The 27,704-nt window shown below is 32.9% G+C and overlaps 1 protein-coding gene across 6 annotated transcripts in view; it reads left to right on the forward strand.

Moving 5' to 3' along the window:
• The window catches only part of KIFAP3 (kinesin associated protein 3), a 155,107-nt gene that overhangs the window by 92,819 nt on the left and 34,584 nt on the right, over nt 1-27,704 (forward strand). For all 6 annotated transcript variants that reach the window (XM_009193718.2, XM_009193698.2, XM_009193723.4 and 3 more), the window contains 5 exons: nt 113-278; nt 896-1,021; nt 4,758-4,856; nt 9,901-9,986; nt 21,158-21,347. In XM_009193718.2, the coding sequence (XP_009191982.1) occupies nt 113-278; nt 896-1,021; nt 4,758-4,856; nt 9,901-9,986; nt 21,158-21,347 (667 nt within the window). The remainder of the gene's footprint in view (nt 1-112; nt 279-895; nt 1,022-4,757; nt 4,857-9,900; nt 9,987-21,157; nt 21,348-27,704) is intronic.

Here is a 27,704-nt window from a genome sequence, read left to right on the forward strand (position 1 = left end):
ATTTGATATTGATTTTTTCTTTCAGTGGGTTCAATTGTTAGATTCCTGTGGGTTAATTATTAGATTAAATAAAAAATAATTTAAATGTATACTAAAATTCTGTTTTCTTCAGGATTATGTTGGGGACCTTGCAGCCCAGATCTCTAATGATGAGGAAGAGGAGTTTGTGATTGAATGTTTGGGAACTCTTGCAAACTTGACCATTCCAGACTTAGACTGGGAATTGGTTCTTAAAGAATATAAGTTGGTTCCATACCTCAAGGATAAACTAAAACCAGGTTTGTGCTGAGTATTTCACTTTTGCATAATCACTAAGTTATTTCTTTCTGTTATGGATAAGGCTGCTAGAGCAGTTTTGTGTGACTATTTTATTATTATGTTAGGAAAAGCCATTTCTTCTCACAGCTCTTTTCTCCCAGAAAGGTAGTCACTGGATCTCCTCTTATATATATACTCTCTTTTTCCTAACAGTGTGTTTTCTTAGTATTAGTTTCTGTTTCCTATTCTACCTTTCTTGCGGTCTTTTGGTAATTTTTTTTATTCTGTCTCTTTAAAATTACCAAATACCATCCCTCTACATATACATACACACGCACAAAGGTCTTTGAGGCATTCAGATGAGTCTTTTATTTTCTGTGTCTATGTTGTCATTCAGTTGCACTCTCAAAGGCTTATTTCCACTTTTCTACTGCCCCCCCTTACCCCCCACTATCACAAACTGTCATCAGCAAACATGGAAATTTGGAAAAAGGACAAATTTATAGCATATCGAGGATTCATATGACTTGATTTAATAGCTTTCGGTATCCTTTCTGTGTATTTACATTTTGATACTCTTAAATGAATTTGGATCAGGACATTTCAGTGAAAACTTTCTATGGCTTGACTTCACTAGGTGCTGCAGAAGATGATCTTGTTTTAGAAGTGGTTATAATGATTGGAACTGTATCCATGGATGACTCTTGTGCTGCATTGCTAGCCAAATCTGGGATAATCCCTGCACTCATTGAATTGCTAAATGGTAAATAACATTAATGCATTTTCATGTTAATGTCTTATTGATTTAACAGCTTATTGATTTAAATATTTAAATATAAAATGCAGAGTTTGAATCTGTTTTTCTCATTACATTGTTTTATAGCAACTTATATAATCAAGAAAAATGAATTAAATATACTACTAACTGGGATTGGATACAGTAATATCAAAGATCTTTAGCTTTCAAAGTTAAGAATGTTGCTATAAAGCAGTTCAGGACCAATTTTACAGAAGTACTCTCCTCACCAACCTTGAACAACTAATATAGTAGTCACAACTTAATCAAGGGGAATACATTCCAAGACCCCCAGCAGATGCCTGAAACTAAAGATACTAACAAATCGTGTATATACTATTTTTTTCTAAACATACCAATGATAAAGTTTAATTTATAAATTAGGCACAGTAAGAGATTCACAACCATAACTAATAATTAAACAGAATAATTATAACAATATGCTTAGTATCACTACTCTTATACTTTGGAGCCATTATTAAATGAAATAAAGGTTACTTGAATACAAGCATGGCAATACTGTGCTAGTTGACCTGATAATTGAGATGGCTACTAAGGGACTAATAGGCAGGTGGCGTGCATGTACATCCTGGATACACTGGACAAAGGGATGATTCATGTCTTGGATGGGATGGAGTGGAACAGTGGGAAATTACATCACACTCTTCAGAATTGTGCATAGTTTAAAACTTATGAATTATTTCTAGAATTTTTCATTTAATATTTTTGACCATGGTTGACTACAGTTAACTAAAACCATGGAAAGAAAAACCACAGATAAGGGAGGACCACTGTATCATATCACTTCTTTTTGTTTGTTTGTTTTGTTTTGTTTTTTTGAGACGTAGTTTTGCTCTTGTTGCCCAGGCTGGAATGCAATGGTGTGATCTTGGCTCAACGCAACCTCCGCCTCCCAGGTTCAAGCAATTCTCCTGCCTCAGCCTCCTGAGTAGCTGGGATTACAGGCATGCGCCACCACACCCAGCTGATTTTGTATTTTTAGTAGAGATGGGGTTTCTCCATGTTGGTCAGGCTGGTCTCGAACTCCCGACCTCAGGTGATCCGCCCACCTCGGCCTCCCAAAGTGTTGGGATTACAGGCTTGAGCAACCACGCCCGGCTATATCACTTCTTTCTGTTGAGATTTGTGTTGGTTTGAATTGGATCTCTTCTCTTGTAGAAATCTTATTTTTTAAAACTTGATTTCTAAGTTGGAAGGTTCATTTGGAAGCTGATTCTAAATGTAATATTCCCTTCTAGATCCAGAATTTATTGTCCTCTGAGTTCTCTGAACTTTCTTAGTTGATGAAAATGTTTTATATGTGTGGTGTCCGACACATGTAGCTGTAGAACACTTGAAATGTGGCTGTCACAACTGATAACTTGAATTTTTGAATTAATTTAATTAGCTGCAGTGGTTTATGGCTATAATATTTGACAGTGTAGGCCTAGAGTTTTCCCCTTGCATTTATATTGCTCTTAAGGGGCAGGGCTCATTCTTCTCCATATTGCATACAAAATTTATCTGAATCTTATTAGGGCCAAGTTCTCTAGGATCTTACACATCATAGCTAGCCAATAGTATAGAAGTTAAAAATGCTAATATGAGATCCCTGAAGAAGATACTCTCATCTCAGTTCATCTTGTACTAGGCATAATATATATGCATTTTGTATTAATTTTAATAGACTTTTAGAATATATAACATACATAAATTGTTAAGTATAGCTCAATGTATTTTCAGTGTAAGCACACCCATGTTGTTATCACTAATGTTAGAAAATAAAACATTACCAGTACCTTAGAAATGCCTCTTCTCCCTCCTCTCAGTCATTACCACCTCCTTCAAAGTGGTTAGTTTGAAACAAAAGATAAGTTTATTTTGTCACCACTAGATTAGTTTTGCTTGGTTTTGAACTTTATTATTTAAGTGGAATCTAGTTTGTTTTGTTCTTCCTTATATTTGTGACATTCATCTATGTTGTATACAAAAGTTTGTTCATTTTTATTGTATGTAATATTTTATTATATAAATATACCACCATTTATCCTTTCTACTATTGATGGATAGTAGAGTTAGGTTTTTGTGAGGAGGAGGACTATTATAAATAATGCTCCTATGAACATTTTGAAACCTTTCATTTGGTGCACTTATGTACTCATTTCCATTAGGTTCACTCATAGGAGTAGAATGGCTGGGTCACAGAGTTTGTATATATGTTTGGCCTTAGTAAACTGTGTGAATCTGTGGTTGTGCCAGTTTTCATTCTTACCAGTAATGTAAGAGAGCTGCAATTTTTCTACATCACCTCCAATACTGGGCATTGTCAGTCCTTTCAATTGTAGCCATCATACTGGTATTTCATTGTGATTTTAATTTGTATTTCCCTAATGACTAATGAAGTTGAGCACCTGTTTATGTTTATTGATTATTTAGGGATAGCCAATAAAAAGATGTGCCTATTTAAGCCTCTTGCACATTTTTCTCTTTTGAGTTTTTTTTAAATTTAATTTGTAAGTTCCTTAATATAATTCATTTTAATAAGTCATCTAGAGATAATGCCCCAATATTTGAAGTATACTTCTCAAAACTGTAACATATTTGTGTTTACTTTGATACAGTCTTCTCACAGTCAGATCACAAATAATTAAAAGAAAGACTAAGTAGTTGGGAGGTGAAAGTAAAGACATGTAGTTGACAGAGTGAGAATGAAGATTTTGTGGAGAGCTGAAGAAAGTTGAAGCAAAATGACCTGCATCCTGGAATTACTGTCCCATAGTGATTATAATCTGACATGAGATTGTCACAGGCAGAGGCTTTATAATATTCTTTTTAAGAAATATATGGATTTTCAAGACTAAAGTCTTTGGTATTAAGTGAGGGAATACTGTATACCAAGATATTAATTAATAGTGAGAAATTTAGCCCAATTTGTTTGGGAGAGTAGTACTTTGGCAAGTTAGTGAGGGAGATGATTTGGGACAAATTGAACTTTAAGGGACCCACAATTTATTCTACACAACTGGTTTGATACTCTGTTGACCTGAAACTCTGTTTCTAAAATGTCATTGAACTGTTACCAAGAGTTGATAGCAAACTATACTATTAAATCTAATTTCATAATCATTACTTAAGGTTAGATTTCTATAAGCAATTATGCTTTTTCCATTACATACTAATCGGTGGACATCAGCTGTTATGTAAATTACTCTTTGTATGATATTAAAGATTTATTAATTAGCCTTTATGATTATGTAACTTTTTTACTATTATAATTAATTAGATGGAAACTAAATTACTTATTATTTCATGCAATCTGTAAAGTTTAACTTTCTGAACATTATTCAACAAAAGGAAATACCTTTTTATAATAGTTCAATTTCTACCAAAAACTTAGAGTTTAGAAGGCATGATAATTTTTAAGAATCATTTTTCTCCTGCGAAGTCAACATTATAAAGACAAAATAGAACCAGGTTTATTTTACAAATTAGAATTGTTTAAAGAATTCTTATGATGGATAAAACAAGTGGTGATAACTGTTACCATTTTACATTAGGAACATAGAAGTTACTTTAATCCATTTCTGCTTACTTACCTCCTTATCACTTTTAGTTTTTCTCATTCGATATTATTCCCCTCAATTATTTTAAATTTGGTATATAAACATAGTATTCTTTATTTGAATTTTTTGTTTATTTACAGCTCAACAGGAAGATGATGAATTTGTATGTCAGATAATTTATGTCTTCTACCAGATGGTTTTCCACCAAGCCACAAGAGACGTCATAATCAAGGAAACACGTATCCTTTCAGTGTTTACAGTAGATAACAATATTTCACATATTCAGAAAAGATGCATCTTTAGGTTTTTGGGGTTTTTTGTTTTTTTGGCAAATGTTGAAATAATGCTGAAAACACTAAGTTTTGAGATAAATTTACAAGATAACCTATTTTCCATGGAAGCTGTTGACCCCAAATCAGTATATAGGTAGAATATAATGAGAACAATTTTATTAACTTATCAGGTTGTGATTCCTAAGAAACTTAGCAAACAAATCAAAACTTCCTTCTCTATTAACATACCTTAAGTATCAGAGGTTTCTAGGACTATCCTTGGTCCTTTTCTAATCTTACCTTATTTACTCTACGTGAGAAACCACATCTATTCCCATGAGTTCAGCTACCAACTATATACTAACTATTTAATCTTGATAACCCCTATCTTGAGCCCCAGGCATTTGTTGCTAACTGCTACTTGGTTATCTTCCACCTACCTAAAGGGGCATAGCATGCTGTAGTCTAGAGATCTTTGTAAATCAAATAGCCGTAATTTTAATTACCTTTTGCTACTTACAAAGCTGCAGGACCTTGGAAAGTTACTTAACCTCCCTAGGATACAATCATATACCTTAAAAATGCCCGTAACATTGTTAAAATAAAAAGACCTCGTACCTTGTAGAATTGTTGTAAGTACTAATGGATTTAAATTGTCTGTAATAGTTCCCAATACACAGAGGTACTTAGTACCTGGTAGTTTATCATTCTTGCATCCAAAGGGTACTCAATATTGGTAACATCATCTCCTGATAAGCAGAACAGTCCTGCCATCTGTATTCATTGTGAATAACAACATTGTCATCTACACAGCCTCTTAAGCTGAAAATTTTGGTATCTGCTAACTCTTTTACCATATATAATTAAACATTCATTTATTCACACATTTCTCAAGCTTTGACCATCTAAACAGATACTGGCTTATGTGTTAGATATATAAGAAAGTCCTTGACCTCAGGGAGTTTATAGTTTAGTTGGAGAGATAGACAGGTATAATATACAAGATATATAAAATTATAATCCAGTGTGATTGGCCAGGCACAGTGGCTCATGCCTGTAATCCCAGCACTTTGGGAACCTGAGGTGGGAGCATCACTTGAGCTCAGGTGTTTGCGACCAGCCTGGGCAACATAGTGAGACCTCATCTCTACTAAAAATAAAAAGATAAAAAATGAGCTGGACACGGTGATGCATGCCTGTAGTCCCAGCTACTCGGGACACCGAAGCAGGAATTATCACTTGAGCCTAAGAGGTCAAGGCGGCAGTAAGCTATGATTTTGCCACTGCATTCCAGCCTGGGTGGCAGAGGGAGACCCTATCTCAAAACAAAATTAAAAATTCTGGAACCATATAGAGTCTCTAAGAGTCAAGTCTGATAAATAGCAAGTCTAATTTGAGAAATGCTAATATGGGCTATCAAAATACAAATACTGTTCTGCCTTAACAGCTAAGAGTACAGAAAGTAATAATTTTTTTTTTGGATTGAGTCTCGCTCTGTCGCCCAGGTTAGAGTGCAGTGGCACAATCTCAGCTCACTGCCAGCTCCACCTCCAGGGTTCACGCCATTCTCCTGCCTCAGCCTCCCGAGTAGCTGGGACTACAGGGGCCTGCCACCACGCCCGGCTAATTTTTTGTATTTTTAGTAGAGATGGGATTTCACTGTGTTAGCCAGGATGGTCTTGATCTCTTGACCTCGTGATCCGCCCACCTTGGCCTCCCAAAGTGCTAGGATTACAGGCATGAATAAATATTTTTAATGTGGTTTATAAACTGACTTTCCCAGAAAGGTAAATTCCAAATACACTTTTGAACAGTGTTAAAATAATTGGAGTAAATTCATTTTTCCCCAGCTGTATTCCATGGAACATAATCCTTAAGTATTAATAGCTGCTTAGTGAAAAAAAAAAGGTTCTCTGATAGTAAATAAGTTTGGGAAACACTGAGTTAAAGTTAACAAGTTTTCTTGCTACAAGGTCTTCTTGGAACCTTTAATATGCTTTTTTGGGTTGAGAGTCTCTGAAGGTGTATTTTATGTGTAGAATTACTTAAAATTTACATAACTATAGAAGCCACTACAGAAAAGAGTAAAATGAAAATGTAGTTTTTCTAGGTAACTTCTTTGAGAGAGAACCCTATTTACAGGTCATCTCATAGGGTTTTTTGTGAGGACTAAAAAGTGAAGTATTTAAAGTACCTACCAAGTACCTGCACACAGTGAATAAGTGTTACTGCCTCTGTTTTGGAAAGTCTGTTTAAAATGTATACTTAGTACCTTATTATCAGAGCCCACAGAATTAAGAGAATTCCTATTTGACCTTTCTTTTCAGTGTAACTTTCTTTGCATTTTACCCCAAGTTTAATTTCTGTTTTATGTCACTGAATCTGGAGTCAATACTTTTTGAATAGTTGTCCTGAAGATTATAACATGTTGATAATGGTGCAACAGGGAGATAAAGATCTGCTGAGTTAAAATTTTTATAAAAACTTTGTGTCTTAAAATTGGATAAAGATCACTGAAGTGCTTTTCCAAAATACAAAACACAGAAATGTTTTCTAAGCCAGGCATGGTGGGGCATGCTTATAGTCTTAGCTACCTGGGAGGCTGAGGTAGGAAGATCACTTGAGCCCAGGAATTTGAGGCTCCAGTGAGCTATGATCACGCCATTGCACTCCAGCCTTGATGACAGAACGAGGCTCTGTCTCTTAAAAAAAAAAAAAAAAAAGCTGAAAAATAATAAATTTTAAAAATGTTTTGGAGTTCAAAAAACACGATTTTTGTTGATGTCAATGGCATTTAAATCTGTCATGTTACAATGTATTACATATTAAAAATTATTGAAATATTTTATTTCACCATAACCTTTAGCATTTTATTGTGATTCTCCCTATGAATCCAATATGAATATTTAAAATAAAAAAAATCTATTAGGCAAGATTTTATTCCTTTTCTTTTTGTTAGAAAGTTCGATCAATATTAGTTGATATAATTTGAACAGAAAACTTGACATATGAGATAGCTAGTGTAGACTTATTTTAGATAAATATATGATTTATATTCAGATGTTTAAAATATTAAACTGACTCACACCATGACTCAATCACATAAGAATTGAGAACTAATGCTGATTATATTTTTATATAATCTCAACAATTGCAGTATGGGAAATAAAATACAGCTGGCCTTCCTTATTTGGGGGTTGCTCATCTGCTGATTTAACTATCCATAGATTAAATTTATTCAAAAAGCATTCTAATAGAGAATAGAAATGCAACAATAAAAAACAGAAAATATGGTATAACAACTATTTACTTAGCATTTAAATTTTATTAAGTATTGTAAGTAATCTAGGAAGGATTTAAAGTATACGGGAGGATGAGCATAGGCCATATGCAGATACTACACCAGTTTATATAAGAGACTTAAGCATCTGTGGATTTTGGCATCATTGGGGGATCCTAGAACCAGTCTCCCATGGCTGCTGAGGGAAGATTATAATCCACATTTGTCTAGATTATTTTAGATTCCCCTTGAAAATTTTTAATATTTTTCTAATAATTTTTATTCTCACAAAACCATGTGAAGTATGTAGATGATTATTTATTCATTAAATAAAAATTTATTGAGCACTTGTTATGATCTAAAACCTGGGGTACTATAGTGAATATGATAGGCAAAGTCTCTGCCCTAGTGGAACTTATATTCCAGTGGAGAAAAGAGGCAGTCAATACATATTTTTTACATATTTTCTTAAAAATGAGTTTCAGAATGCACAAATACATTATTCTGTATATTTTTTCTACATTTTTAAATATACCTTTTGTATCCCTAAAAAAAAATAGTAAGAACCACTATGCAATATAGCCATGTAGCAAAACTGTACTTGGGTCCCCTAAATCTATTTTTAAAAAACAACAATTTAAGTAGTAAGTAACACTAATGAGTTAAGTCATCACTTTGCCACTAGCTAGTCATAATACTGTGTGATAAAATTTTGGGGGTGTAATCAGTGATACAAAGAATGGTATGTACTTGTGTATGTGTGCTAGAGTTTCTTAGTAGAAATTTGTGGACTCTGTTTTCAAATTGTTTTAACTAAGACCAATTGATAGTATTGATGCGAGATCACAATGTTTTTCTTCACTTCCTCTTTTAGATTCATCAAGGTTTCTTTATTAATTTGCGTTTGCTTCATTCTGTCCCTTCTCTCTTACTTATTTGTAATTATACATTCCATTTTTTTTTCTTTTGGGATGCAAACCTAAATTTCATCATGCATTGTCACCAAGTTCTAAAGGAGTATATCTTTCTATTTGACAGTCTATTATCTCCACTTCTATTTTCCATGTTATTTGCTATCCAATATAATAATTTCACTTTTGTGTGTGTGTGTGTATATATATATGTGTATATATATGTATATATATGTGTATATATGTATATATGTATATATGTGTATATATGTATATATGTGTGTATATATGTGTGTATATATGTGTGTGTATATATATACTGTTTTTTAAAATATATTTATCTCTTTTGAAATATTAGGTTGCAGCTTTCTTTTATGTGAAAATGTTTTATCATGCCTTCTCTTTTTGACCATGAATCTCTCTTGTTAGTTTTGTATGAAATTAGTTTTCCTGAATTTTTAGGAGAGCAGGATAGATGAAGAAGCATTTATAGCTACGCAACTATAGAGCTTCCTCTTTATTTATGTTCATGATCCTCATGTATTCACAAATGTGGTCTTGTACTTTCTGAGATTTACTGACTGTTTTCCTTACCCATTTTTATCTAGATTTTTCTCTTTTTTATGTCCCTACTATCCCTGTTTTTTTAAACAAATGAAATATTAAGTGTTTCTAGTCATCTTGTATTAATGGTTTTATTTTAAAATTTGAGTTAAATTTCCATTTAGCATTTAGATTTAGAAAAATATGAGATTTTTCTAGTATTATTGACTAGCCACAATATCAAATGTAGTTTGTATCTTTAACCATTTTTATTCAGAGGCTCCAGCATATCTCATAGACCTGATGCATGATAAGAATAATGAAATCCGAAAGGTCTGTGATAATACATTAGATATTATAGCGGTAAGTATTTTTTCTACACAAAGTATAATTGACTTCATCTTGGGGGAAAAAGACATTGTAAACCTATTTTAAACAATGCATTCAGTGTAAACCCAAATTTGTATTTTGGTAAGATTCAGGATATACAATGATAACAAATTTACTTTTTAAACATTAGTAAGTTCTTTAGCTTTCAACTTTTAAGTCATCGGCCCCTTACTTAAAGAGATTTTATAGGTATTCAGAGTTCTGATCTACATATCATCACAGAGTTACTTGTTTTTCAGATAAATTATTGTATAGGAGTGGGGAGTTGGAAGACAGTTCTGTCAAAACATAATCAATTTTGTGGTTTGGCCCTTAAATTTTTTTAATAAATCAAATCTTGTATCAGCTATTTTTTCCAGTTAATTGATAGTTTTATTTTATACATACAGTTGCCGTTTAAGTTGCTTTGAAATGATGGGAAATACAAAAATCTCAATATTATTCATAGTTTTGGAGGTTTTTAAAGGATACATGACTAGAGGGATATGATCAAAGAGATAATCTAAGTGTTGAGTTAGAAACTTGTGAACCACGCAGACTTATTGCCAGCAATTTTGCTGCCTACCACAGTCTTCTGCCTGGATTTGGGCCTTGTACCAGGGATGTACAAGATACTCAATTATTTTAAGTATGTTTTTATATATGGTATATACTGCTACGCACAACCAGGTTGCTTTCTTTTTCAAACTGGATTTGGCTCACTTTTAGAAAGCTTATTGAATGTAGCCTACTCAGTAGTTTTAAAAGTTTAACTTTAGCTTTTTAAACAGATCAGAATAACATTTTTTTAAAATCAATTAATAACTTAGTTGGAAATCCACTAAGTTGGGTTTTCTGCCAGTGATATAATCATGAAACTAGACAATCACCATTAGGAACTTTATTGTCACTTTCTCACATTTTATTTCAGAAATTCATCTTAATTTGTTATCTGTTTTTTGGATTTCACTAAGTATCTCATTACTGGTGTAGAACTAAATGGATACGTTGACATTTTAGCTTTGATTTCTAAGTCAGAATAGAGAAACTGTACATATTAAATCCTCATTCTACGAAAATATTTCACACATAGGTCACTGATCACAGGGCTTATGAATATAGAATATTTAATATGCCTAGAGAATAATTTCATGGCTCATGTACTATTTTCTAATAGATCACAGTGCCATTGTTGTATATAAAGTATATAGTATAAGAACAAGAAACTTCTTATGGTTCCATATATGATTATCTTACTTGAAGCAACAAAGAAAGGAGACAGTTGTCATTCTGTTATGCATTATATTTAGCATACTTTTTATCTACCTTCTGTCTAGGAAAGGTAGCTAGAAGATAACAATGTTTAGATTAACATATTAAGTGTATGTGGTTTAGAATGTAAGTTGATAGTTCCAATACAAATGTATTTATTACAAAATAATTTTATTTCAAATAATTTCTAAACTCTGGGCTTAAGTCTCTCATCTTAAACTGGAGTCACCCCCGACCCTGTGTCTCTTTTCTCTTCTAGATACTGTCTTAGCTCTCCTTCTTTCTAGTACCAAAGTTTCCAAACAGTTGTCTATATTTTACTTCCTTCATTTCTGCACTTTAAACTTATGAAAATACTGGCTTCTGCCTCCATCGCTGCATTGAAATGGTGCTCACTAAAAAGACCATCAAGGGAGAATGTGAAGTTTTTGTTCAGTTAGCATTAGTAATGGCTAAATAACAAACTTCTTAAATTATTAGAAACCTGCTTAGGAGAGGAGTGGATGATCCCTTGAAATTCTTTTTACCTCTAGATAATGATGTCCTAGTATTCTCAGACTGACTGTGTTCTATAATAATAAAAAATCCAAAAAATATATAGACAGAATGGGAATATTCTTAGCTTAAAACAATTTACCTTTAAAAAAACAAACTTATTTGCCACTGAAGACAGACAGTGCAGAATAATACTAAGAAAACTTAGATGCCTTGCAAGCCTTGGGGAAATATACTTTCTGGAGTAAAGTACTTGTCCCCCAAATTATGCAAATATTATACTAGTGAAGATTTGTTTAATTTAGTTGGGCCCAAGCCCTCAACTGATTAATTGAAACATGTGCGGTGGCAGTACCCTGGGTACCAAGGAGGATTACATCACTTGTTTACATGATACAGTCTCTGTGGCCTCATCAGCACATTGTCACCTGTGTGACTATGTTACTTGTAGTTTGGGGAGGCAGGGAATGGTGTAGGTGCAAAGAGGAGCAGGGAGGCAAGAAGAGAGAAGCCTATAGCTAGTTGATCTCCCAAGGGAATTATAAGTCAGTTGACTATGGCCTCTTTCTCTTGCATGAAGGCAATCATGGGAATCATGAAGGGAAGAACATCACCTACCCCTCCAATCTAGAGAACTTCTAAAAACTCATGTAGATTTGTATCCATCAGTACATCCTCAGCTTTGTATGAAGTATTTGAGAACTTCAAAAATGCTCCCTTGATATGTCTGGTTTGTCAGACATTTAATACATGTTTATTAAGCACCTATTATGTGCCAAACACTAAGAAAGACCCTGAGAATACAAAACTCAACAGTACAAAGTTCCTTGAATATGAAAATACCATCTAGACTCCAGAGAACTCCTGAGATACTCTTCTGTAAACATGTGAACTGGCGTTCCAGAAGCAATACTACTACATGGCCTATCACTAGATTATTTGTAGTAACGGCACACTGTATCTACAGGGTGTTTACAGGAAAAGGGATATAACCAGGTTCTCTGGTAAAAGACTGATTTCTGTCATCTTTCTAGCCAGTGTATGATTTAGTAGTGACATAGGTTTGTGTCACTGAGATTTTGAAGGGTACCTCTTCCTTTTTTAATAACTCTTAATTACGATCATGGGCAGATTGTTTTTATTTTAATAATCTGGAATTAATAGCAAACTCTAATATTCTAAACTTGGAAAAGTAGGTGCTACCTTCATTCCAGACAGACAAAATTGTACTTAATAAGGCTGGTTTATTAAAATGAAAGAAACCAATGTAGCTTTAAATGTAGCTTCTACATCACCCGTTGTTATGATCTCTGCAGAGATAACACAGGCAGAGTTATCTTTGTGTCAGAGAGAAAAGGTGGACTTATTAATAATCTTGCCAGTAAGGGAGAGCACTTTAAAAAGTATCTTACAACATCTTGAAAAGAAGTTACAGAGAAGGTTTTATAGGGTTAGGGTTAGCGTTAGAACTCAAACTTTCAAGAGCAGGGGATGGGTAAATGCTGGTCACTTTTAATTGGCATGCAAGTTGGATGTGGGAGTAGTGATTTTCAAGTGAATTGTTGGCAGAAATTTCTAAAATCTTCTTTCCAGACCAAGCAGAACTGGTTCTTGCTTGTTTTGCAGTCTTGGTAAATTTTTTTATTTCCCAGTGTGAGTTTGATTTTTGTTTCCCATATAGTCTAATTGGGTTTAATGAGACAAATTTAGTTAACCCTTTTTTATAGTTCATTTTTATATTGCATAAACCAAAAGGCAGACATTTAGGATATTTTTCCAACCTGTTAGAATTTAAGCATATACACACATAATTTTATACATAAATGTGTGTGTTTCCTACCTGTTATGCATGTTACTTTGTTTTTTTTTAATTGGCAACAGTTGGACTTAAAAGAACCCACACATAGTATGAAAAAAAATTATGATTTCTTACTTAAATACATTTTATTTAGTTATTTCTTTTATTTTGTGGTCAAGACTAAAGGTCAACACTTGGGGCAGTCTTATTGAGAAATAGATAGTATGTGCATAAAAATCAACAACTTTATTATGTATGTTAAATTATGTGTATGTCTATCGATATTACTGGAATAAATATTTTTTAATATATAACAAGTGTCTTGTTAGCAGCTACCACCGTAACTTTAATGAGCAACTAAATTACTCCAGACTTGCTTTAATTTTGTATGAAAAATTACATTAAATAAACCATATTACAGTCTCAATTAGGGGGCTGCCACATTAAAGGAAAAAGGAAAATCTGTTTTCCATCAGTTATGTTAGAACACAAAGCAGATCTATGTTGCTCTGTGTTATCCTATAGTGTGTTAATGAGATACAAGGTGTGACGGAAGCCAGTGACAAAGAGTTTTCATGATAGTGAACAGGCTCTGATAATAGGCTAGTTAAGGCTTCATAATGTTTCGGTGGTTAACTAATAAACAAAATGATGTAGGACTTCAAAAAGGATGGTACATTCTATGTAAAATCAAACCATCAGTCTTTCACAACACTTTAGAATTTATGGATACTAAGTGCTTAAAATCATAATGTCAGGAGCTGAGAAGAGAAAGAAATAAAAAACAAAGCATGCTTTTCTTTAAATACAAGTCTCAAAGCCAGGACACCAGGGTATACTCCTTGTGAAAAGAAGTATTTCAAAAATGAAGAAAAAGCTATAATCCTAGAGTATTTCCACAAAGGCTTTGGATAGGTTTTGATGACATACCTTAACTGTGATTCAGCTGTGACATCCCTGAATTCTCATAATTATTTTCTGATACGGGGCTGGAGGTAGAGGGGAGTGAATAATAAGAAGGGACTAGAGATTGGTGGATGAGGTTGAGAGAATTGATTTTAATGATATATGTTGATTAAAATTTTTTGACACTGGGTTTTCATTTAAGAATTGCTTGTTAACTTTTTAAAAGAAACTCCTATCCTACCAGTATTTTTTAGTTATTTGGGATAGTTATTTCAACAGCTTTATGAATTCATGGTATAAATCATCGGTTTTTATTTATAGAATGTTAGAGCTTAAGTAAGTCTTAGGTTTGTTTCATTTTACAAATGAAGAATCTGAGACCAAAAGAGATTAGAATACCTTTAAAAGGTTGCATAATTCAGTTAATATCAGAGCTAGAACCAGAGCCCAGGTCTCCTGACTCCTAATCCAGTGTTCTTTATATTATACAATACCATATTATTAATAGCTATAAATGCAGATGCTGAAACACAAAGAAACTCACTTTGCCATGGTTACTAAACTATATTCATTGAGGATTCCCAGAGCACATACAGAAGATAGAGATTCCCAAATGATGGTCCATAGGAATATGATACAGCAAATTGTCACTGAAATGGAAAAGGGAAAAATATTAAAAAGGAAAGGTTAGTCCACGAGGGGGATATAATGTTGCTAACATGTTTTATTTTGGGAAAGTACTGTATGTCTTTACTTTGAGATTCTTTCTCACATTTTTTAGTCTGCAAATGACCCTTCTTTAATAAAACAGGAATAGTAGGTGGCAATTGATTTACTTTTAATATTTGTCCCCAAAATGTGCTTTTGAACCTTTCCTGAAGTCCAAAACCATTGTCTTAGCCTATTAATTCACTGTACTTGGTAAATAGAATCTCAACAGCCATAAGCTAAAATATTTCATTTTCAAGAAATCTGGTAAACCTTTCCAGAAACATAAACATAAATGGTCAGCATTATACAGCAAAACAATGCTATTTCATTTGATTCTAAGTAACGTTTACTACTAAGGAAAAAGAGAAGTAAAAAAGTTTTAATGAATATTGTGTTCCTTATGGCATATTTCATTCTAAGATGCTTTATTTGGTAAACAGTTGAAAACCTGAGGCAACATTATCACAAAGTAGAGCAAACTTTTATGGCACAAGTCCAATATCTTAATAATGTTTCATACTTAGCCTGTAAATGTTTTAAACACATATTTTAAAATATTTTCCAAAGTTATCCATTAATATTGGAGTTGAGAAAGTCATTGAAAACTGGTGGGATATAGTAGTTATTGTGGTTCTATCTTGCTGAAGTTTTTATAGGTATTTTTCCTGTAATTTTCCATTTTCAACAATGAAAATATTACTTTTATAATCACGAAACTCCAAATATTATTTCAGAGTTATGTTATGACTCTTTAAGACTTTAAATGGAGAAACTTTTAAGGCTTTCATACTGTTAAGCCGAGGTTTTTGTTTTGTTTTGTTTTGTTTTTTGCCATTTTCCATCTATAATCTATAACAAAGAACCATACATACATGTTTAATTTCAAGGCCACCTCTTATGAAAACTCTGCTTGCCAATGTAGTAGATTCATCATAGTAGGATTCTGGAATCATTGTTGGATCTTTTGCAGGATATAATTTTCAATATCCTAAATACACAGTTTGGTACAGAGTAGCGTGCTGGGTCGTATTTCCTGAGAGAAGAGTTGTTTTGCTTCTTTTCTAGAGCTGAGAAAATAACCATGGTATTTTTACTGTGATCCTGTAAACAATAATGCATGTTCATTAGTATGTTAGTCATAGAAATTAAACCTATTATTTTATAGTACAAAATGCTTAAAAGTTAGAATACAATTATTTTAAGTAAGAAAATGATAATACAATCTATATCATTGCTACCATACTTTTTAGGCTTATAATGTCGAGAGATGCACTGGTTGTATACAGTAAATTCAATCAAAAACTGATAAAAGAGAGGTGAAAATTTTAAAGGAATGTGTAAGGGCAGTCATTACATTTGGTGCTAGGTTCTGTACTAACTCACTGTCTTAGAAGATCAGTTTTACCAAGAAAGTATCAAAAGTTAGCCATGGATGCTTATGGATATTTTTGGTTTGTGTGTTTGGACTTTTGTCAGATAGATTTGGTAATCTCTTTTTAAACTGAGCCTTGTATGTATAAGTTTTTTAATAAGAATAATGATGTGAGCTCGTAGGGTGATCAGAAGGCTAAAGTTAGAAGGGCAATTGTTTATGACGAAACTTCTTTGTTATACATTTTTACATTTATTAGATATATTTTTGTTATTGTTAGGATAATCTTAAAAGAGGATGTGAAATGATAACTCAGAGTAAGCAGGATTTTTGGTTTTGCAAAGCATTACTTCCTAGGCTAAATACATTTTGTGGAAATGTAGTTTAAGGATATTGTTATTTTAAATATTACCTACCTCTGTAACATTTCACAGGTATTAGTAGGAGTCAAGTTTTACTCTTAGTGGAATAGCAGACCCCATATTTTATATGCTCTGGGCACGTGACTGAATTTTAACTCCTATTCTTACACCAGAAATGAGTATGCTTGAAATTTAAATTGCAATGAAATCATCAGATCATATGATTTTTCTGTCTTTTTCCTTGAATGAATACCTCTTCGTTCAGATAATTCAATCAGATTTAAATTTTTCTACCAAAATGAAAAATTAGTTTTATGCCTCTTCCCAAGTGAAACAAGCTACTATTCTTTAAAAAAATAACATTCAAATTAGTTCTGTATTTAATGTGGACTTACTAGGATTTCTAATATTTTATAAAGCATATTCTGAGAGTTTTGGTAACCTGTAACTAACTTTTTTTTTTTTTTTAAAGCCAATTAGTATGGACAATTTCTTGTCCACATTATCATTTTGCTTTTTAATATATTAAATGTCTTACCCCAATGGATATAATAAATTTATCCTTTCTTTCTACTGTGTGGTTATGTGATCACTCTTTGTAATTATCTGGCCATTTCTAATACGACAATATCTTTCTGCAGCTAACTTTAATTGAGCACATACACAGACACACATGGCAACAAAAAGTGTACTCTTGTGAAGTTATATGAATCTTAAAGAGGTTCACAGTTATATTTAGCATTTAGGCTAAATAACTTTGAAGCTGATCATATGCCTATATTACACAATGAGGCATCGCTTGATATTTTATTTAAGTTTGGAAGCCCAAAGCGAACCACAAAACTGCTTGTAACAACATCTCTGTGCATATTATTTTTCAATTCCCTCTTTCCCCAATACCCTCCCAAGTATAGCCAGCTCAGTAAGAGCATGACTGAGAATACGATGGGATAATATACTTACCAGACCAGAAGCTACTTCTTCCCATATCACTGCTTGGTCAACGACTTCCTCCCATATCACTGTTTACTTACAAAATCTTAGAGCTGAAAGTTGTCCCTGGGGGTTATTTGTTATATTCTCATTCAGTGAAGAAGCCGTTTTGCAAGAACCCTGAAAATATTCATTTATCCTCTGTTTAACTGCCTCTTCCACGTTGCTAGCCTGAGGCTTACAGTGCTGTAGTAGCCACAGCCAGCTGTGTTCCCTGGATCAAGTTACTTCAGTGTTCTGGGCCTCATTTTCTCATTTGTAAGATGTTGATAATTATAGTACTTATTTCAGAGAGCCGTTACCTGAATTAATTAAGGTAATGGCTAACATTTATTAAGTGTTCTCAATATAAGTTATCTAAATACTTTATATGTATTATCTCCTTTTGGCAGAATAATTTGTGTGTGATCAGTGATTGAGTGGTTGTATAAATTACCATCACATTCAGTCACTGTGACCACATCAATAATACTAAGGAGGTATGGCATTTGGATTTATTATTTATATCTGAATAGTCAATTTCAAGTATAGTTTAGTGTAACAGATGTAACTGAGGTAAAGATCTTCAGTTGTTTAATTATGAAAACTATCAGTTGAATAAAAAATGTCTATTTTTTACATAATGTTTATGATAGCTCTTAATTTTATGCAACTTAATTTTAAATAATAACATTAGGAAATAGATGGACAGCTAATAGAAATGTTAATAGATAACTATTAGAAAAGAAGTCCCGGTGGCTCACGCCTGTAATCCCAGCACTTTGGGAGGCCGAGGCAGGCAGATTACCTGAGGTCAGGAGTTCAAGACCAGCCTGGCCAACATGGTGAAACCCCATCTCTACCAAAAATACAAAAATTAGCTGGGTGGTGGTGGCAGGCACCTGTAATCCCAGCTATTCTGGAGGCTGAGGCACAAGAATCACTTTAACCCAGGAGGCAGAGGTTTCAGTGAGCTGAGATCGTGTCACTGCACTCCAGCATGGGTAACAGCAAGACTCCATCTCAACAAAAAAAAAAAAAGGAAAAAGAAAAGAAGTCCCATTATGTGTATATACCCAAAGGAATATACATCGTTCTACCATAAAGAGACATGCACGTGCATGTTCATTGCAGCACTGTTTACAATAACAAAGACATGTAATCAACCTAAATGCCCGTCAACAGTAGACTGGCTAAAGAAAATGTTGTACATATATACCATGGACTCAGCCATAAAAAAGAACGAGATCATGTCCTTTGCAGCAACATGGATGGAACTGGAGGCCATTATCCTAAGTAAACTAACACAGGAACAGAAAACCAAATACCACATGTTCTCACTTATAAATGCGTGCTAAACACTGAGTACACTTGAACACAAAGAAGGGAACAACAGATATCAGGACCTACTTAAGGGTAGAGGGTGGGAGGACAGTGAAGACTGAAAAACTACCTATTTGGTTACTATGCTTATTACCTGGGTGACAATCTGTACACCAAACCCCCATGATACACAGTTTACCTGTATAACAAATCTGCACACGTATCCCTGAACCTAAAATAAAAATTAAAAAGAAAATAAAGTTTAGTAATTTGGTAGCAAAATTGTCACTAGCAGTACTATAGTCAAAAAATATCCTCTACCTTCCCCAACTTCAGTTGAAGGGAGCATCTGTGTATTTTTTAAATGTACAGTATAGAACATACAATCTGACAACTGACACTGCTGGGATTTGCTGATAATGTGAAACTTGAACAAGTTATAATTTTAACAAGAAAATTACAATAATAATTACATTTATTATAAAATTACAGATTTTATTTTTATATCCCAGAAATGTATTCTGTGATAGTGATTTTGATTTGAGTCTCAGCTTGAGTTGAAATTGCTTAGCATTTGACTAAAATATATATTTGGTCTACCTCTTAGTTTTTGTGATCACCTTAATAGTGCTATTACCCTACATCCCTCTAACTCCTTTTTGACCGCTGTAACCAAATGTGTTTAAAGATATGACAGAGGAATTTAAAACCAAGAACTCTAACAATGACATGAAATATCTGAAGCCCTTTATTTTCTATCCATGCTATCATTTCTGCTGTCCATAAAGCAATACACTAATCAGTAGTAGCTGCACCCTATGGGACAAGTAGAAGATGGAGAAGTTCTGCTGTAGCTTACAGTAATTTGCCTATTTGTCCTTCAAAATCATTCACCAAGAACTTTCTCTCTGACAAGTGTTACAGATACACCTATCAGTGAATAACCTAATCTTGCTCCATAGGAGTTTATGATCAAAACAAGAAGCATTTAAAGAACTAATTACAACTAAATAAGATCATTAATTTGTGGTTGGAACAAAAATTAAATTCAATTCTGATATTTGTTTTCTGTAGTAAACCATTTTAGCAGCTAAAATAATACTTAATAGTGCTTTCCCCCTAGTGTTATCTAGACTAAAAGATACAGCAAAATATGTCATTTTATGGTAACTACCTGTCATTAGTGCCACAAATGCAGTTGACTCTTGAACAACACAGGTGTTAGGGGACCAATCCCCCTACACAGTTGAAAATCCATGTATAACTTTTAACTCTCCTAAAACATAAACTAATAGCCTACTGTTAACTGGAAGCCTTACTAATAGCATAAACAGTTGATTAAAACATATTTTATATATGTATTATATACTGTATTCTCACAATAAAGTAAGCTAGAGAAAGGAATGTTTTAAAGAAAATCATAAGGAAGAGAAAATATATTTACTATTCACCAAGTGGAAGTGAATCATCATAAAGATCTTCATCCTTGTTGTCTTCACATTGAGTAGGCTGAGGAGGAGAAAGAAGAGAGCTTGGTTTTGCTGTCTCAAGGATGGCAGAGGTGGAACAAAAATCCATGTATAAGTGGACCTGTGCAATTCAAATCCATTTTGTTCTAAGGTCAAATGTAATTACAGTCACAAGAACTCTTTGGAAACTGAAGTCTTACTGCTTGCTTAAATTCTGGCAATATTTATGTAATAAGAATTTATGAAATTTGAACTTTTCTAGTGTTTGCCATTGCCATTAGTAATCAATAATACAAACACAGACTTCTTTATGTATGTAATTGCTTTTCGTTGGCTATTATATAAAATAATTCTGAACAGGTATTTTTAATGCTTCCTCTGACCCAATGAAGGCCACCCAAAATTCTCAAGAGATAAAAATATTGCTGTCTGAGTGCCAAGTGAGTTAGCTTATATAATAACCGTTAACTGTTTGTTTTCAACAGGAATATGATGAAGAATGGGCTAAGAAAATTCAGAGTGAAAAGTTTCGCTGGCATAACTCCCAGTGGCTGGAGATGGTAGAGAGTCGTCAGATGGACGAGAGTGAGCAGTACTTGTATGGTGATGATCGAATTGAGCCATACATTCATGAAGGAGATATTCTCGAAAGACCTGACCTTTTCTACAACTCAGGTGATAACCAAAGCGAAAATAAACAGTTTATATGCTATGAATAGAGATTTTAGTCTGCCAGCCTTGCACATTCCCAAGTTTAATTAGCACTTCTTTTACTTTATGAATGGTCTTCTGCTAATGATTTTAGATGTAACATCTATATATAAAAAGCAAACCTATTAACTTACCATTTTTTTCCAAGTTAGTCTTTAATGGAATCTCCATAAAAGGCTGTAGCCAGGAAAATTAATTGTTCTTAGAAGTTTATTACTTGCTAGAATGTGTAACTTAAATGGACAACTTCAAGATTTCTGACTTCTGTTCAAAAATGTAATATTCATTTTTCTTCTGCATTTATTAAATGCATAATTTATTCATCTTTTGTTTTCCAAGGTATTTAATCTTAACAGTTTAATTTTGCCATGGTTTTGCTTTAGTTTCAAACTACCAAGCTCTATATGGTAACTTGGGGAAGATTTAGACACTTTAGAGCAATTGTTTATTCTTTCTAAACTATGCTAATGTTTTCAAGGTAAAATTTAATATTTACGTAAATCTTACATGTATTATAACCTTTTGATTCTGCATTACTACCTTTTTCCAAAGATGAGTTTGACACAAAGATTGGTAAGTTTTTGCGTATTCTAGCTTTCACTATTTTGTACTGTTGCCAACATTAATATTACTTCATTGAAGTCATTTAATTGAGAAGAAGGAAAGGATTTCTATAATAATTAAGATCTCTAGCAAGTTCAAGATAAAAATCATTAAAGTGATTATATCTGAATTACTGACTCACTTTTTTTTACCATGTATTTCTACCATGCATTTAGTGTTCTCAATATATGTTGTCTAAATATTTTGTGTATTATCTCATTTTATCTGAACAATTTGATCAATGATTGGATGATCATGTAAATTACTATTACATCTGATCACTGTACTCACATTAATAATATCACTCACATTTTCATTCATGTGTTTTCTTAATTGTGTATTGTGCAAATTTTCCATAGATATTATGTATTATTTTTGTATTTGGTATAGATATTTAAATCATGGAAAACTTATGCTTTACTCTGAAAATCAAATAGATTTCTTCCTAACTGAACTTTACAGTAGTTATGAAATGTTGCTTTGTGTTTCAAACCAGATGGAGTAGATCATTAATTTCAACCAAACAGAATTTCTTAGTTCAGTAATGGCAAACAGCTGTTACTTACATATTGAGTATTCATGAAGTAAGATGATGTAAAATATATATGATACGAACTTTTTTGTTAATAGAAATCAGAATATTCTTGGAATCAAGTTTCTTGCTTTGAAGGTTGATAGCTACCTTTCATAATGAATCAATTACCAGTTTCCAAAACCAGATAAAGCTATTAACCACCTCAGTATTCATCACTGTTGTTTTAATACAATTAAAATTTCAGAACAGATTTCTAAAAAGTTATACCACATTTCCAAAATTAAATTAACCTCTTAAAGTGAAAATCCTAAATATTTTTCTGATACTTTAAAATGTATAAGTTATGCTTTTGTGAGAAAACAGTTATGTATATTTTCATATACCAAAACTTAGAAACATTTAGTTTTTTTTTAATCTGTAGCCTGATATGATAGACATTTGGCAGTAGAAATTACATGCTGTGAGTCTAAAACTAAATTTCTTATAGCAAGCAATTTTTTTTAGTTTAGTAATTATTTTACATACATCATTTTCCATGGATAGTCCATGGGCTAAATGAATCTCTGTAGCATTTCTTGATGTGTCTCATGGAAATCTAGATAGTATCAGCCTCCTTTCCTTTATTGTGTATGATTGTATCATCAAAAAACATCAGATAAATGTGTACTACTGCAGATTTGTTTGAATGCTTGAGCCATGTTTCTAAGCCTCTGGGTCTCCCTGAAAATTTAGGCTGTTTCTGATAAGAACAGCTTTAGCGGCTTTTCAGTCACAGAGGTTAAACTGAGTGGCTCGTAATTCCCTGGGTCTCATCTTTTACTTTAAAATGAAATGGCATCTGCTATTTTCTAGTCATTAGCATCACTCTGTATTTTTAGACTATTTAATGAATGATTCTCCCATGCTTTAAAAAAAAATCTTAGTATTATCATGTGAAATACAAAACTAGCATCTCCTTTAGTTACAGTACTTTTTCCTTAGTCTAAAATTATTGTGATTGTAGTCACTAATTAATGTCCTTTGCTATCATGAAAATGAAGCTGTTTGCTTTAGTACTTTTACCCATAGAGGAAATATTTTGTCATTTATAAAGCCGTATTGCTACGACATATGTCTAAATGACTTTTTATTTTTTAATTGTTCTTCATTAATTGTAGTGAATCTTACTCTTAGTATGTGAATATATTACTGGAATATGAAGCTGAAAATGGTTTGTTCTATCTCAGGAATATTGTAAAAACCATAGTTTTCATTTACCTGTGTATTTCTGTGATGTGTCTTGTAAAGTATAGTCAAATAAATTATTAATAAGATTTATCATTTTACTTATTTCTTTTTCTCATATTCTATACTATTGACATCTATTTTCTCCCATACAGTCACAATTTCACCTTTAGTTCATATGATATGAATTTTATATTATTGTGCCCAATATCATATATTATATTTTATATAATAAAAATATAATTTTGATATTATATATTATTATATGTCCAATATTATATATATTACTGTGCCCAATATTATATTTTCATTTGACTTTAAGAAATAAAAAGAGGTCGGGCATGGTGGCTCACAGCTCTAATGCCAGCACTTTGGGAGGCCAAGGCAGGAGGGTTGCTTGAGGCCAGGAGTTCAAGACTAGCCTGGTCAATGTAATGAGACTTCATCTCTACCAAAAAAAGGAAAAGAAAAAGAAATTACCCAGGCATAGTGGCATGTGCCTGTAGTCCCACCTACTCAGAAGGCTGAGGTGAGGGGATTACTTGAGTCTTAAGAACTCTGGATTGTAATGAGCTATGCCAATCATGTGTCCCCACTAAGTTCAGCATCATTATGGTGACCTCCTGGGAGTTGGAGACTACCAGATTGCCTAAGGAAGGGTGATCTGGCCCAGATCCAACAAGGATTAAGTCAAAACTCCCAGGATGACCAGTAGTGAGATCATGCCTGTGAACAGCCACTGCACTCCAACCTGGGCCAATTATTAATAGCAAGACCCTGTCTCTTTAACAAAAAAGTTGGCCAGGCATGGTGGCTCATGCTTGTAAACCCAGCACTTTGGGTGGCCGAGGCAAGTGGATCACTTGAGGTCAGGAGTTCAAGACCAGCCTAGCCAACATGGTGAAACCCCGGCTCTACTGAAAATACAAAAATTAGCCAGATGTGGTAGCACACGTCTGTAATCCCAGCTACTCGGGAGGCTGAGACAGGAGAATCGCTTAAACCCAGGAGGCAGAGGTTGCAGTGCGGCAAGATCGCGCCACTACCTACCAGCCTGGAAACAAAACATCTCCAAAAGAAAAAGAAAAAGAAAAAGAGTTAAAAAAAAAAAAAAAGAACTGTATTTCAGTAAGAATATATGATATACAAGATAATACATAAGAAGATATTGAGTTTTTGTATTTTTTTTAATTCACAATGTTTATAAGCCAGTTTTTTAAAACTGGCTTTCAGAAATCAGAAGGTTGATAAATTACCTGTGTTGACAACAAATTTGCTTTGGTTTCATCACTCTTCTAATATATGCTCTGTTTTGTTCATAACTCTTTATCATCTTACTTGGGGCATCTCAGAAAGGTGTACTTTATAACTGTGGTCTAAAAGGTTTTATATAATTGAGTAATGTAAATGTGTATAATACTCTATAGCTTAGAGGGTTATGGTGTATATCATCTGTGTTTCCTGTTTGTTCTCTGGTCATTTAAATGTTACATGAAATACTTTAGTTCCTTGTTAGTATCTTTGAAACAACAAGTTTAGAGTAGGAATTTAAGACACTCCTAGATTTATTTGGAGAATAAATAAGAAGCTGTGATTATTTTTTAATATTTCCCTAAAGGAATTAATTTTGGTGGAACAATGTTAAGAAAACATAGATATTTTCAAAGAAGTTGAGATGCTTGAGATGAGAGGCTTTAATGGAATCTTTATACCTCATTCTAGTAAAGAAAGATTACTCACATGTCAGAGCTGCCTAACTTTTGTCAAGCCTTAAAGGGCACTGTAGAAGCTGCAGCTTTCTGAATCAACCACAGTGTCCTAGGAAAATTAAAAATGAAGTTGGGCACTGTAGCTCACACCTATACTCCCAGCACTTTGGGAGGCTGAGGCAAAAGGGATCTCTTGAGGCCAGAAGTTCAAGACCAGCCTGGGCAATACCCGGTCTCTAAAACAAATTTTAAAAATTAGCTGGATGTTTGAGGCTGCAGTGAGCTATGATTGTACCACTGCACTCCAACCTGTGCAACAGAGCAAGACCCTGTCTGTGTCAAAAAAAAAAAAAAACTTCAGAAGTATAAATTTACTCTTTTTATTCACATAAGAGTAGACTTATTATATTATTGGACTAGTTGTATTCTGGGTTTATAAAATTTCTGGCTGAATCTTTAAAGTACAAAATTTTTAATTTGATCTCTATTTGATGATTGCCCATTTTCTAGTGCCCTGTATTCTGTTTATCCTTTTGCTACTCATTGTTCCCTTTGAAGACAATAGGCATTCTGAATCAAAAATAAGATGTTGAGAATTTGGTCAGATTTTTACTTAATTTCTGCCTAACCTGGATCACTTCACTATGTCATACTTTATAAGTATATAGCTTTTTACATAATTCGTGTATCTTTTCATTTGTCTTTATTTATATCTGAAATATTTCTTAGTGTTAAATTATTTTATTTTAATTAGCATGCCAAATATCTCTGTGTGTATTTTCCACGTGTGGCATATAATTTATTTTGGCATTTTACTTAGCTTTGTTCCTCTAAAATTGGCAGGTTTCTTAAACTCTGATTCTCAATTCTTTGGTTTTAATTTAACAGAGGAACTTGTTGATTTTTGTGTTCTTAACCTTGTTAGTTTTATGCACTTTCACAAAGTCCTAGACATTTTTAAAAAGTTTACCATATAGAATCACAAATTTTTGTATGGCGAGAATCCATATAAAATTGATTTTTTTTTTACGTTGCTTTACTGTCAGTCTGTGGTGTCTTGTCATTTTCCATGATTTCATTTTTTTATGACTTTAGTGTTTAGCTGGTCTTTTTGATTTATAGAAACTTTAACTTCTAGTGCACATAAAAACTGGATTAAATATTACTGACACTTTCAGTAGAAACTCAAGCAATCTCGTATTTTAAAGTTAGTAAAGTAATAGGACAAATACCAAAGGCATCCATTAACAATTTGACAATTAAATAATATGTCATTAATATATGATGTATAACAAATGGATATATATATATCAAATGAGTAGTATGGCAGTCTTATGGAAATACAAATTACCCCACTTAATTCGTTTGCCAACTCTATTACTTAGTTTTACCATTCACTCAATTTTTAAGACCCTTACTCCTAAACAGATTTCATCATTTAACTCTTACCTGCCTTTCCAGACTCAAATCTGTTACACTTCTGCCTCCTCTCCTCCCAAGTAGAATTTTCTGACCCCTCTATAGCTTTTACTGCCTCCACACTCATTTGGTACTTATATCCATTCCTTCTGTATATCATTTATTATAAATTACATTTTTAATTGCATCTTAAGTGTTTGTCTTATATTTCACTTAAACTAAAATTCTTAAAAACAGAGGTTATGTATTGTAAAATTATATATTTCCCACAGGACCTAGCACAGTATTATGCATGTGCTAAGTATAAAATTTGGTGATTGAATAATTTGCCTATACTGTGTGCCAAATGTATAAACAATGTGGTGGGTATGACCTAGCTAACATTTATCTGCAGGCCACTCAACAGCCCAGCATACTTTCAGAAAAGGAAACTTTGAAAGGCCTCAAAGCTATCCAAATAGTTATTACAAAAGCAATATACTAACGTGTTTGTTCTATGCATTGAACAACTCTGCAGCCATCACTTAAATCTTTTTTTTCCTCAGATTCTTTTTATTCTTAACTTACTCATAATTCTATCAAAAATAGGTTATCTAGATTCTTAGATTGGAACAAATGAGAAAGTAGCATAACTATAATCAGGAAAATGTCTTAACAAATACTTAAATTTAGGGAAAGAAGCATTTTATAAGCAAAGAAAAATAACTCAAAAAGCATACTAGTATAGAGCTATTTAGCATAGGTAATCAAATATATCTCTTAACCCTAGGGACTGTACAATATTTAGTATTTATAATGAATATTGAATAATCAAGAAATATTTATGTATAG

The sequence above is a fragment of the Papio anubis genome, chromosome 1 (genome assembly GCF_008728515.1).
Source record: "Papio anubis isolate 15944 chromosome 1, Panubis1.0, whole genome shotgun sequence".
Classification (NCBI taxonomy): Eukaryota; Metazoa; Chordata; class Mammalia; order Primates; family Cercopithecidae; genus Papio; species Papio anubis.